The 14,776-nt window shown below is 38.5% G+C and overlaps 1 protein-coding gene across 1 annotated transcript in view; it reads left to right on the top strand.

Annotated features, from left to right (window-relative positions):
• The window catches only part of SH3RF1 (SH3 domain containing ring finger 1), a 177,360-nt gene that overhangs the window by 133,185 nt on the left and 29,399 nt on the right, over nt 1-14,776 (top strand). Inside the window, exons 5-6 of the mRNA XM_053216730.1 lie at nt 6,057-6,359; nt 11,147-11,257. Of these exons, the coding sequence (XP_053072705.1) occupies nt 6,057-6,359; nt 11,147-11,257 (414 nt within the window). The remainder of the gene's footprint in view (nt 1-6,056; nt 6,360-11,146; nt 11,258-14,776) is intronic.

The raw sequence follows: 14,776 nt of genomic DNA on the forward strand, positions 1-14,776 counted from the left end.
CACCTTATTCTTTAAAAAAAAAATTTTTTTTTAATGTTTATTTATTTTTGAGAGAGAGAGAGAGACAGAGTGCGAGCTGGGGAGGGGCAGAAAGAAAGGGAGACACAGAATCTGAAGCAGGCTCCAGGCTCTGAGCTGTCAGCACAGAGTCCGACACGGAGCTCGAACCCACAAACTGTGAGATCATGACCTGAGCTGAAGCTGGACGCTTAACCGACTGAGCCACCCAGGTGCCTCCCTCACCTTATTCTTTATGCAAATGTGCACATTGTTCAAAGATTGAGATGTAAAGAAAGAAAAAAAAGGGTGGAAGGAGCCACCAAAATAGTAGGGAAAAAATGGTTTTCTTTTTAAAAATAATTATAGAATAAGACTTTTAAAGCATGATAAATTAAGATGCCATTAGTGGAAAAGATAAATTTGGCACATAAAATAAAAAGGTATATATAACAAACATAACAAGTTAAAAAACAAATTGGAGTAATATTTGTAACTTGGTGAATATATACACACACATATATATACATGCATACATGTTATATTAAAGAATGACTTAGATAATATATGAAGAACAGTCATAGATCTATAAGAAAAATACAAACAACCCAATAGAAAAATGGATAAAGTGTGATAATATGCAAATCCAAAAAACACAGATGTTTGATCTCAACAAATAGAGAAATACAAATTAAAACAGTATAATATAGTTTGTTACCTCTCCAAATAATATTTTTTAAATGATTGACAATACCCAATACCGTTAACAATGTGGAGAAACAGATACATTTTTGTTTTTAAAGTTTATTTATTTATTTTGAGAGAGATTGTGTGTGAGCAGGAGAAGAGCAGAGAGAGAGAGGGAGAGAGAGAATCCCAAGTAGGCTCCACCTTGTCAAGGCAGAGCCTGTGGGGCTGTATCTCACCAACTATGAGATCATGACCTGAGCTGAAATCAAGTCAGCCGCCTAACTGACTAAGCCACCCAAGCACCTCAAAACAGAGACTTCTTAATAGTCTACTGGAGGTACAGCTAAAATTTACGCAATGTAGTATGTTAAATATATTGCAATAAAAAAATACACCATCGGAGGTGATGAAAATTTTTGGAGAGCAATTTGGTAATATCCTTCAAAAAAGTGTTTTAAGCTTATACTTCGATCTAACAATTTCATTTTTAGGAGTTTGCCCTGCAGATATGCCTGCACAAACATGCCAAGATATATTAAATGAGACATGTCTGTACAATGAAATACCATGCTGTCTCTATTGATGCAGAAAGATGAGATATTGTTATAGGAGAGAATAGTATATACCAGTTGGTTTCATTTGTGTTAAAAATTAATAAATACATATTTTGCATATTTAACAATATCTACATAGAAAACATATGGAGGGATATGTTCTAAACTGTTAAACTTAGATACATCTGGGAAATGAGTTAGGGGGAGACATGTGGAAACTGGCCAAGGCCTTTCACTTATTACTTCATATTATTCTATAGTATTTCCTTTTTAAAAATCATGAACATATCTTACTTTTATAATATGTTTTTCTAAAGTTTTTATTTGTCGTAAAAGACCTATTACGTTCAAGGGATACTCTAGTGGGTTGTGAATTAGTATAGGCTCCTCCATCAGACCTACTGTTTGTATTCTCTGGTGCTCAAGAACTAACAGATACATCTGTAAAGCTTCATATCAAATAGTGACTACTCAATTTCATTTTCATTAAAATTTTTTTCCTTTTTAAAAAATGTAAGTTCCATCTTTTAAAAAGGTCATAATCTCTAGGGGCGCCTGGGTGGCTCAGTCGGTTGAGCATCCGACTTCGGCTCAGGGCATGATCTCACAGCTTGTGGGTTCAAGCCCCGCGTCGGGCTCTATGCTGACAGCTCAAAGCCTGGAGCTACTTTGGATTCTGTGTCTCCCTCTCTCTCTGCCCCTCCTCTGCTCGTGTCCCATCTCTCTCTCAAAAATAAATAAACGTTAAAAATTTTTTCAAAAAATCATAGTCTCTTTAGCGAAGACAGCTTCAGCCACAGATTATTTGATACTTCTTCAGCTGTCTTGTTGCTGTTGTTAGTATTATCAATATTTTGTCTGTATTTCCTTTCTCATACTTCTTTATCTTTCTGATAATATTCCATCTAAATTTTAGATTTTCCAAAAAAAAAAGACATTGCAGTTTTAAGATTAACAAATCTCATTTGTCCCTACTTTAGCTCCAATGTACTGAATTTTACCTTGTAGGCAACCAGGTCTCATCAGATACTCCTTACCAAATGCTGGAAAGAAGGTATTTTAGGATACAAATTTATTTCGTAGGTGATAAGTGTACTCCTAAACTAAAAGGTCATGGTTAGATAAATGTCACAGAAAGTTTACACTAGTGAGCTCAAACAAACATTCATAAGTGAACATTATCAAAATTCCACTAAAAGCTGTCAGATCCTTGCTCTCCTGTTGTTGCTGAATGTTAAGGTACACTTACAATAAAGGCCTCTTTAAGTTTCTGCCTGATTTACTTAAAGCCTCTACCAAATAGTCTTAACTTTGTGCTTTTCCTTGGAACTTACAAAGGCAGCAAATAGCATTTTTAAGTACTAACCTCTGCTGCTTCAGAAGATGCCTAACGTCATTTTAAAGTATGGCAGCATTCTAGTAACAAATATGACTGCCTGTGTGTAAAAATGAAGTGCAGGAAAAATATAATAGGTGATTTAGAGAAATAAAAATGAAAGATGTGAAATAGAAAAATGAATTATATCTGTTTAAGTGACATAATGCATTACACATGTGAGAGCTAAGAGAGACAAAAGACCAGAACTGTGGTCTTCTCTCTGCAATTTGCTGGTTCCACCACACCGCGATGGGTCTGCCTGTATGCACATACTTCTGCATGTAGACTTTATTTTTCTAAACATGCCAGTTGTGTAGCCCAGCCATTCCTCTCCTAGGCATATACCAAACATCCAGATGAGTGCTTAGTCCACCAAGAAATATGCACAAGATTATTCATGGCCGCATTGTTCTTAATAGCCAAAATTTATAGGAAGGAGGAAGTCTTCAGAAAGAGAAGAAGGGACAGGAGGAGAGGTAAAGGGAACCCAAATATCAATCAACAATAGAATGCATAAATTGTAGTGTATCTGCACAATGGAATATTATATAGCACTTTAAAAAAATGACCGATTCATAGGCCATATGGATAAGTCTCGAAAAGTGTATTGTTGACTGAAAGAAGTAAAACTCAGGAAAATATAAAGAGTGTGTTATTTATAAGTCTGTTTGTAAGCTCCTTGAGGGCAGGAACCATTTGTCTGCATGTATAGATCTCCAGCTCCTAGCACATCATCCATCATGTAACAAATGATCGATGTGTATTTATTTTAGTGGAAAGATCAGTATGTATTTATTTAATGGAAAATATAGGAAAAGGTACAGGGAAAGCACCCTGTATTTTTATAATGAGAAAAACAGCAGGAAATATAGGGAATATATGTAGGAAATATATTTCTTATGTTTATTCCAGAGCACGGCATACAGAAACCTGAAATTTTAATTCATTTTAACTAAAGCAACACTTGGCTGGGTATGAACAGGACCATGGTAATATTTCAGACTATTTCAAAGCAGACATTGCTAATGGAAGCTATGGTTTGATCCCAGAATAAATTTAACTTTGATATCAAGTAGATGCAATAGTTTTTTCAATTCGTATTTTTGGCCTTAATGGGAAGGAAATCTTCTCAGTTCTTTCCCTTATTTCTTACTCAATGCAACATGAGTGCTGAGTTAATTGGTCAGATTCCAGCATGTGGATTAAGTCATGCTTTTGAGGATTTGTGCCTTGGGATCTAAATGAGCTTATAGTAGAAGAAGGCATTTTGTGACTCCTTTTCTTCTTCTGGTATTGTTGAGGTTTGGGCCACTCCCACCATAATAATTAAACATTACATTTCTTCCTTCCGGCATCTGATTTTCTTAGAGACCACCAGAAGGTGAGATGGCTAGGCCAAGGTAGGATTTGTAAGTACTGGATCTCCTGGCCAAATGCTAGTGTAATGTTATATTAAGGCCACCCTTTAATAGTACCTCATTTCTTCATTCCTAAACACGTAACACAGAGTCCTTATGATCGTCTGTCTCCTCTCTCTCCTGCCATTGATACTTCAGGCATTGATAGGTGTTAATGGTAGCATCACTGCCTATTATTCTTGAAAGTTTATCATGTGGAAAAAATCCTTGAAGTCTGAAGGAGAGGCATGCTCATGTTTGAAAAAGATGTATCCTACTAACTGTAGATCAGACAGGCCGGGTGAATTCAAGGCCCTGGGGAGCCACAGGAACAAATTGTTAATCAATTTGCAGTCATCTATGGAAGCACTGGCTACTGAGCTGCAATTAGTACAGCTTTGTGAGCAGCCAGTTGTTCCAAAGCAAGTTCACTTTGTTACATATTGACTGACAGGATTTCCATTCTTCTAATAGGACATTCTCATCAACAGGGCAAGGAGACATGGTCCTAACCATTGAGGTAGATGGAAAATAACATTTGATGGTGATATTTTATCTAAGGTTGTTTGTAAAGTGCTGAGCATGCAAAGCTGAGATAAGAAAATCCCTATTATCCTTAATATTTACCTAAATTTACCTTTAAAAAGTCCATTATTTTTTATCTTAATGTTTTTTTATGCGAGGTTAAACTATGTGCTCAATGATTTCCTATTACTGTAATATCTTGGTAAGTTATATACAGCTTATTATCATGGAAGTTTTGTGGAAACGTTTTATTCTACCTCAGGAAAAACAAATTTCATGCTCTTTCCTTTCTTGCTGGTGCTATCAGCCCAGTGCACAGCCTTTGACCCCTTGTACCCTTAATAGAGAACTTTTCAAAGAGACAAGTTAGCTTGCCAAAGGACTTGAATTTCATGTTTTACCCCCTTATGATTTAAACTGTAAGTACATATGAGAAGAATTGATGCAGTGACATGACAGATAATCAAGGATGTTGGGGCTCCTGGGTGGCCCAGTCGGTTAAGCGTTCAACTTCAGCTTAGGTCATGATCTCATGGTTTGTGAGATTGAGCCCCACTTCAGGCTCTCTGCTCTCAGGGCAGAGCCCACTTCAGATCTTCTGTCTCCCCGTCTCTCTGACCCTCCCCCGTTCACGCATGTGTTCTTGCTCTCTCTCGCTCTTCTTGCTCTCTCTCAAATGTAAATAAACATTTAAAAAATAAAAAACAATGTCTACCAACTTTTTTGTGAAGTTTTCCCAAAATATACCGAAGTGGGAGATTAATTTATGTGGAAGTATATTAGTTAACATGTAATGGTTTCGTTCTTTGTCATCTCGCTTGTTTTTTACCAGACCCAAAAGTTGCCCCTTCAGTGTTCACTTGTGCTCTGAGGAAACACCTAGCCATTATTGGACAACAGAGTATTCAGGTAGACAAATGGACCCTTTTAATTGTTCTGATTTAAATTTCATCAGTGAACTGAAATTGAATCTTCATTTGTTACCGGCAAGTTTTAAAATTAGATATTCTGAATATTCTTGGAGAAAACTTTTTTTACCTTGTTGGTGTTGAATTAGAATTGTTGATTCTTTTTTTTTTTTAATTTTTTTAATGTTTATTTATTTTTGAGAGAGGTAGAGAGAGACCGAGTGCAAGCGAGGGAGGGGCAGAGAGAGAGGGAGGCACAGAATCCGAAGCAGACTCCAGGCTCCGAACTGTCAGCACAGAGCCCTACGCAGGGCTCGAACTCGCGAACCATGAGATCATGACCTGAGCCGAAGTCAGATGCTCAACCAACTGAGCCACCCGGCTGCCCCTAGAATTGTTTATTCTTGATTTAACATCTATTAATGACAGATCTAATGAAATGCCACTATTGAGAGAAAAGATATCCACATGGAAAAAATATAAAGAGGCTTGCAAATGCAAACTCTAAAGTGATGACATTAAATTTTAGATAAAGCTGGTTGAAAAGAAATCTCAGTGAATCCTTGAGAACTGTGTAACTGTCTTGTGTCGATTTCTTGGTTTGCAGTTTAACTCGGCAGCTAAGCAGCTGATAGAATGGGATAAGCCTCCTGGGCCAGGAGGTGATGCTGGAGAATGTACCTTGGCAGCAGCCCAGAGCAGCAATGCCCCAAAGCACTCTGACACCAAGAAGAACACCAAAAAGCGGCACTCCTTTACTTCCCTCACCATGGCCAGCAAATCCTCCCAGGCATCCCAGAACCGCCACTCCATGGAGATCAGCCCTCCTGTCCTCATCAGCTCCAGTAACCCTACGGCTGCCGCGCGGATCAGTGAACTCTCTGGCCTTTCCTGCAGTGCCCCTTCTCAGGTAAATCATCCAAAAGGCATGAACAGAGCTCAGGTACAAAATGATCTATTCACAAACATGTTTATTCACTAGCTAAACAAGACTGCTTATTTTTGCCTTCAGAAGATAGTAGCTTTCCTGAGATGTAATAAAGCTTTTCTCCATTCTGTAGGTAGAAAAATGGAGAAGAGAAAACTAACTTGAGTGTATTAACCTGAACTTACTCAGTCATTTTCAAAGGAAGGATCAGAAATTACAAAATGATTTACATACTTAGTTTCAAGCAACTGCTCAGTTTTACAGAACTTCCTCACAAGGCTGCTCTGGGAGATCTTGCCAACTAAAACTTTACCTTCATCCAAACTAAAGATGCTGTGGTTGAAACCCATAGTTGACAGTTGCCTGCATCCATCTAATTTACCCCGACATTCAGGCTTCCCAGTAAGAGCTATAGAGAAAAAAGAAAGGACGTGAAAAAGCATTTAATTTAAGTTAGAAATTGGCCTAGCTTTTTTAAAAAGCTTATTAGTTCATCAAGGCTTTGGACTATCTTAAGAAATTGCTGCACATTATTCTTGTGTTAATAAAAATACACAAGATGATTGGAAACATTCATTCATTCAGCAGGCATTTATTGAGTGCCTTATTTTTAGAACCTTCTAGGCACCATGTATGCTTCTTTGTTAGGCCTTAATTCTGGACTGCAAAATGAGCCTAACTGTTACCTGCCTAATTCACAGGGCTGCTGTAATTATCCAGTTAGATGACCACTATATTTTCCTCAACTCAAAGGTCAGAGAGCCCGGTCCAAAGTAGCCTGTCACAAGTAGGAGAAATTTCTTTGAAATCTCATATTTAGTTGTTAAAATTCATGCAGATGTTACGTTCTACTTTATAATATAGCTGTAGTGTTTTTCAAAAAAATACAAAACTAAATTATTTTCCTTTAAACAAAGAAACACGTACACACAGGGTCCTGGTCCTCAGAAAGTTTACAGTTTAATAAGTGCCTGTTGTGAGCCACAGAATAAAAATTTACAACATGGTTTCTGGTATTCTTTGCCAATTTTATTAAAAATTATGTTCTCTCGGCCTCATTTATTTGACCTCACTCCTTTAGATTCATCCTGCATGTTGCGAGTTAAATGCATTCACTTTCTGAATGGGATTGTGGTTCACTGGTAGTTTTTAGGTGGTGGGGCCATGAAACTTTTGATCTTTTGAGGGAACTAGTACACACACACAGACAAAGCCTACTAGAACATGAGTATGATGAGGACAGACATCTTTGTTGTGGTCACCGATGTATTCCAAATGTCAGACATACAGTAAACACTCAATAAATATTTATTGAATGAGGCGTCCCTTGAAAATGGGTAGAGAGGAGAGCTATGTTACTTTACATGTAACTAATTATATCCATTTGAAAAATAGACATGGATTATAGATTGGAGTAAGAAGTACCAAGTGAGATTACTCTGGAAAGGTTCAAAAGATTTTTGAATAAGGTTCTGACAGAGGGGTCTAGTAAAGCTGGCCATTCACTAACAGAAAATTGGATCATTTGACTGCGTTTTTTATTTTGTGACCTAGCAACATTTGTACAATGATGTTTTGTTTAAAAAAAAAAAAAAGATAAGTTTCTGGTAAGAATAGTGGCAACTCAGAATAGGAATAGCTTTAAAAAAATAGACAGTAATCTTTTGGCACTAGACAAAATTAAAAGAGAAAGGGAGGATAAAGCTCGAGTTTATGTCTTTTGTAGAGAACTCGGCAGTCAGGTGTGAGCATGTCTGACGGTGCCACACCAGAGCTGGGAATGAAGACTATAAAAGTAGAGCTATTTTTGTTTTGGTTGGAGTAGCTTAGGAAACAAGGCTCTTTCTGTGTTCCATTAAAACAGTTTCCCCTTCAACCATTCCACCCCTCCTCCCATATTCTAATTCGTTCTGTTTTCAGTGGTAATATGTTGCCTCAGGGAGAAGTGATTTCAAGAAGACGATGGGAGATGTTTCAAGTGCTGCCTGGCTTCTCCGGCTCAGGTTTACAGAAAACACTACTTGTCTAGCATAGTGTTGCATTGGAGGGAACTACAGTCTGTAATAAAGCAATGGGTGTGTGTAGCATAGCAGGAGTGTGTGACAGGCAGACACTCTCCTGACTGTGGAGATCAGCGGATATGGGAAGATGGCTCATGTGAGACTCTTTGAAATAGGACTGTCCTTTTCCTCTGCCTTGCAAAGGACCGATCAGGAGATGTGACTCCTCCTGCTATGGCCCATTTCTTTTTCTTTTTCTTTTTCTTTTTCTTTTTCTTTTTCTTTTTCTTTTTCTTTTTCTTTTCCTTTTTTACAGAGCTGAGGAAAAGGATGTTTTAACATCTTGGTCCACTTTTTGTCTTGCTTTTCCTTAATTAGGTTTGGTTGGACTTAGAAAATCTAAAGGAAGGAGCCTAAGAAGTGAGCGTTCATTTTTCTCTCACCTGAATAGAATACACATATAGGCAGTCAGTGCTGGTGTGATGTGCTTTTCAGCTTACCTTTCCACCATATGGGTAGAACCTTATCCTCCTGTTTCTATACGGAATTTAGAGATCTCACCAGGACATCCCAAGTTCCAGGCAACAGGATGGGGAAATAGAAGAAAGGAGTAAAGGGCTGGCTTGCTATTATATATGGTGACTATTGAGTGACGGCTGAACTTTCAAATACATAAACTAGAAGATTATTTATAGACTGTGCTGTCTAGGTGGGTCACGAGAACAGATGTGCACAGATATCTGTGATTGACATCTGTAAAAGCACATGATGCTACAAGCAACTAAGACATTTTATCTTTCTCTGGCCACACTCAAGATATTTTTTGGCCTCTGCCAGCTGGAGGAATGATTCATGATATTAAGTGGTTTTGTGGCATATTTGTATTGTCAGTGGCTTCAGGGTAAGCCAGAGATGCACCCACTCATTTGCATTTGCTTACCCCACCTCTTTCCCCCCCTTCACAGAGCCCCTTCTTGTAGAGGAGCCCAACTAATTTGCAGTTCCATGAGGAAAAGAACAGCAGAAAGTCAGTCTGTCCCTATTCAGGACATTTATTCTGGGCATGCTCACCTTCAGGCAATTTACTTCTGTTGCTTCTGCTTTTAATCATTCTTTGGTGACTTTTATCTCTTCCTTTACTCAAATACTAGGAGTGGCCCTGTGTTCACTGGTGCTTGCAGGAGTCTCAATGTTTAGTGCTTCACTTCCATGACTATGACGGTGGACACATTAGGGGGGGCTCTGGTCTAGCTCATATAGGGGGTGAAGTGTCTTGTCTAAGACCATGAGCTCATTAGCAGTTAATTATCTTGACTCCCAGTCTGCAGCTCTTAGAGAAACATTGGTCAGTCATGAGATCTTTCTTAGATATTTGTAGGGTCGGGCCCAGGAAGCTGTATTTTGATTCCATGATAATGGCATGCACTTTGAAGTGAGCTTCATTGTATCTTTTCAGAAAGACTGTTATGTAGTGCCAACTTACATGTCCTTGGGTTATGTATATAAACAGATTTATTGGTTAAAACAGCTAAAGACCATTGGATTTTATCCTAGAATGAAAAGCAGTGTGCTTCCCATTAGAAATTGATTGATAATAGACTTTGGTTCACAGAAAAGACAAAAGAAGGGTTTGGGGAGAAACTCTTGTTAGGCATCCCTTAGATCTGCTAAGTTTAAGCCTCCAGTTCGATCAATGTGTGAGCTAACAGGCACAGATGTGATTTTAAAAGGATGTGGATTCCATATATAACACAGATTTATTGGTGAAAATAAATTGTATGCTGTGATGCTGTTTATCCCTGGCCTTGGCAGGGCCTAACCTAAGCAGGAAACTCAAAATTTCCTTCAGGCCCTCTGGGAACTAATCTCTGAGCTTTTCTTTGTCCTGATAATCTTTTTCTCAACATATGGGAATTGAGGGAAGTATGTTTGGGATTAAGTTTTTATTACAAAAGGCCTAGTGTTTTGGGTGTATCGTTTCCTTGGGGGAAACAAGGTACCAGCCAACCACATTCCTTTAACAGTGGAGGAAAACCATCCCATTTGTTCAGGCCCACACGCCTACTCCTGCCTGCATTCTGCAGTTGGACCTGATACGCAGCTTGAGTGAAATTGATCGAGTAACTGAACACAGGCAATGAAATGACCTGAATAACTCAATTTCTTTCTAGTAAATTAATCTTGGATAGTATCATGGATAAGACACCTTTGAAAACAGCTAATTTGGCTTGACATTGTTCCTTTCAAGGTTTTATAAATAATTACCTGCTCTAGGCATGTCTAGGCAGCTGCATTTTAATTATGCATCCCCACTGAAAAGTAGAAGTCATGAAAAATGATCCTGAGAATAACAAAATACCTTAAGCACTTCACATAGATTTACATATTGATAGACAGGTGAGTGTTCAGCCATGACCTACCTTAATAGGATCTTCAGGGAAATTGCTAGTGGGCTAAGCAAGCAGCCGACTAACCATCTGAAAGGTCAGTTTGGTTCACAGTAGCCTCCCAAATTATGAAAGCCAGCAGCAGTTGAATTCTGTATGTAAATCAGCAGTGGCCAATATTATCACATTACCTCCCAGTTCCGAATACAAATTAGGTAATCAGTAAATGTGGATTGAATAAGCTGCAAGAGATTCTGCCTTCCCCCAAATACTAGAAACTACAGATTTTTTTAAAATTATGATTTGCCTCCCCAAGGTTCAGCCAGTAATCTGTTGTATTAAATGTAGTTGTCTTTTAATTAACTTTTCTTTTTCTTGGCAGGTTCATATAAGTACCACCGGGTTAATTGTGACCCCACCCCCCAGCAGCCCAGTGACAACTGGCCCCTCGTTCACTTTCCCATCAGATGTTCCCTACCCAGCTGCCCTTGGAGTGAGTACAGCTTCTCTATCTCTGTCTCTCTCTCAGGTATTTAGTGACGTTAATCTGGCACATCCCACCTCCTAACACCTGCAGTTTACATTGACACTTGCTAGGTGGAGGTGGATCTCTTTCATCTATTATCTCTGCTGATCTTACAGAAAAAATTAGAAAGCCTCTTGCCTACAGCCTGCAAAATGTTTAACAGTGATCAGTGGCCTGAAGCATTAGAAGAGATCTATAAAATGCTTTCCATTTTCATTAAAGTCCAGCCTGATTTCCTGAAGGCTTAACCTAAAATTTCTTTTTCATTTCTTTTGAGTTTCTAGAAGACTTCACTTATTTCCTACAAAGACAGGTTTATAGAAATACGGAGGAAACCAGGATCCCGAAGGCTAAATGGTTTGCCTTGAGTCACATGGTGTGTCAATTCCAAATCTCTCCATTTATGATTCACCTTTTAGTAGGTTGTCTTCCACTGCAGTAGCTGCCGCTCTGGCTGCCTGAACGTAACTGCTGTCTTGGAAGGCTCGCTCAGATTGTGTTGATTTTCCTTCTGAACACCTAGCATCCTACAGAGTCCAAACACTAATTGCTTTAAAACATCCTCACAAGAGAAATTAATAGGAGAAATGAGGGCAGCCAAGTGAGATAGACACAAAGAAGAACACTATGGAGAGAAAGTTAAAAGGGAAGAAACAAGCAAATTCAGCCTTAGAAAGCAGAAACACAATAGTATAAATCCCTGTTTCCTGAACTTGCAGGCAATTGAACTACAAGGAACCAGCAATTGTGAGACATCTCTCATCCAGTCCTGTGCCTTGGCTTATGCTTTCACACTCTTTCTTTCACTGTTGAGTTGAATGAGAATAGAAAAGATCACTAAATCAGATCTCCCCAGTGGGCCCCACTCCCGTAAATTGCTTTACAGAGTCTCACTGGTTGTGATGCTCTTGGAGAAACAGTGTGGCCCGATGGTGGGGACACAGACCTAGGTTGGAAGCCCAGCTCAGTCACTTCTTTGTTTACATGACCATGAAAAGTTACTCAACGTCTTTAAGCTTCAGTGTCCCTACCTGTAAAATGAAACAACTATTTTCTGCTTTGGAGAGTTAGCACCATGCCAAGACTATAGTAGGGGATGACTGTTATTGATCTCATTATTGGTCTCTATTGAGGACCCTTGCAAGGCAGGCCTGTGGCATGTGCCACTGGTTTGTTCTCAGAATGCCTTGGAGGGCCTGGTTTGTTGGGTTATGGTTTCTCTGCTCTCTGTACCAGGAATAGTGAGACTTCTAGGCAGCTGGTTTGTTTTTAGGTTGTGGATTTTATATATGCTGTAAAGATTATGTTTCCTTCTGCTAGAATGCTTGGAGCCAAATCTGTACCCCCCTCCAACAAAGACCTCACAACATATTAGTACATTAGTCAAGATGTTTGCTCCATCCAGTTTTATTGTCCTCATTTTCCTTTTGCCTCATTTTGCTTTGAAACAAGGTGGAGTTATTACCTAGCTTGACTTAGACGTTAGAAAACTTTTTATAGAGTTAACCATGTTCTTGTATTTAAATGGAAGTTAATAATGTTCTGGTTAGAGGTTAAAGTTGTATTTTTTTTTTAAATGTTCCCAGAACGATTACAGCTTCTTTGATAGCACCACTACTTGGTGCAGGAAAGGTTGTGCTGATTCTTCTGGGGAGAAGATGAAATTCATTTAACTTTTATTGATATGTGGTTTCCATGAGATTCTGTTAGCCCTGGGTGTTTTGACCAGAGCCAAGTTCCATAATCATCCTGCCCTCTCATCTCCAGAGAAGACTCTCTCCTTTCCCTCCTTCTCTTCTCACCCCAATACATACACAACCACTTGGTATTTCCCTTTCCAAGTGACTACTTCACATGGAAAAATTCTAACATAATTTCTTAAGGGAAAAAGACTGCCTTTTCTGATCTTAGAAAAATTAATTAGTGGAAAAGACATAGAGCTGGCTGAATTTCATCCCTTATGGGCTGAAAATTTTACAGTGTAGTAAGTAAATGGCCAGTTGCTCTAAGCTGGAGGCAACTCTAGGGCAAATCAATGGGACGGGTCACAGGAGAGCATGAATATACAAAAATTAATTTACATTCAACCATTTCATCCTAGGATTATATAAGAAAGCCTGCATGTTAAGCAAGCGAAAGGTTTATTAAACAGTATGTCTACTGTGCCAATTCCATTTAATGAAAAACTAATTATAAACAGATCTGTCTGTCATTCCAGGAGATGTCTAGATCTCAAAGTCCCTGGTAGGTTGGCAGTAATGTTTGGATTTAATATGTTAGGTTTAAATGAGAAAAAAATCTCAGTAGCATGTACCCTCTGTATCTTACATTAATCATGGCAAGTATCTTATTTAAAATTTGAAATATTTTCTAAGACACAGAGCACCATCACAGCAATATTGTATGCAGCTTGGTAGAGAGAAAACTATGCTTTTCATGGTGTGGATTTATTAGGTAATAAATGCCAACACTAGAATAGGAAATGAAAATTATTTCTAGTATTTTTATTATGAATTGAGACTTTCTAATCTTTCATGCAGAATGAACTTAGGATCATACTGTCCTATACATTTCACATGTAACAGTTAAAATGTTAGATATCTAATATTAGGAGCAAAACTGGCATTACATCTATCTAATTCAGACATCAGGATGTTAATAGTAGTGAGGGCTTTTTCCACAACTAATTTTGGGAAGGGAGGAGGGTGAGGATCTATGTTAGTCTTGTATTTTCTGCACAAGGGCAGAAAAACTTTCAAATAAATGATTAATAATCCCTGATCCTCTGTACCAGCTGAGAGGTGTTTAGCTGCAAGATGTCATGAATTAGGCAGGTCAATAAAGGCCCATACAGCCTGTGGCCAACTTATAAACAGATTGCATTCCAAAAATATGTAACCCTGACTAAAAAAATTGTACACATAACACACATAGTGTGTGTCTGTGTGTATATTTAAAGAAGCAAATTAAATGATATCTGGTTCTCAGGATAGCCAATATGTAATTAGTCCATTGGAGCCCATGATGGAAGGCTCAGCAGGAATTACTGATCCATGGGATCAGGGACGGGCTCTGCAAAGAGGGGAATGAAACTACCATGTCAATAGTTTGAGAGGGACAAGTTGAGGCTTTGTAATTGGTATGAGTTCTGTAAATCAGGATTAGGGGTAGAATATGGTCAGAATGTTCATAGCAACAACAGAAAAGGACTCTAGCATCTCAGGAACCAAGACCTCTTGATTCATATCATATTGTCCTAAGGGAAGTTGAAGCACAGAATGTTTTCTTATTTGTGAAATACTCATTGAGAGTCTGTTAACTTCTGTCTGCAGAGCTGGGTGACAGTAATACAAAGATGAGTAAGACAGTTTCTGACTTCATGGTCTCATGAATCATAACAACAGCTTCTATTTATTCAGCTTCTGTGCTCCAGGGCACTGGGAAAGGCAGCTTTACCTAAACTATTTCTAATTACAGCCCCATCTC

This window comes from Acinonyx jubatus, chromosome B1 (genome assembly GCF_027475565.1).
Source record: "Acinonyx jubatus isolate Ajub_Pintada_27869175 chromosome B1, VMU_Ajub_asm_v1.0, whole genome shotgun sequence".
Taxonomy (NCBI): domain Eukaryota; kingdom Metazoa; phylum Chordata; class Mammalia; order Carnivora; family Felidae; genus Acinonyx; species Acinonyx jubatus.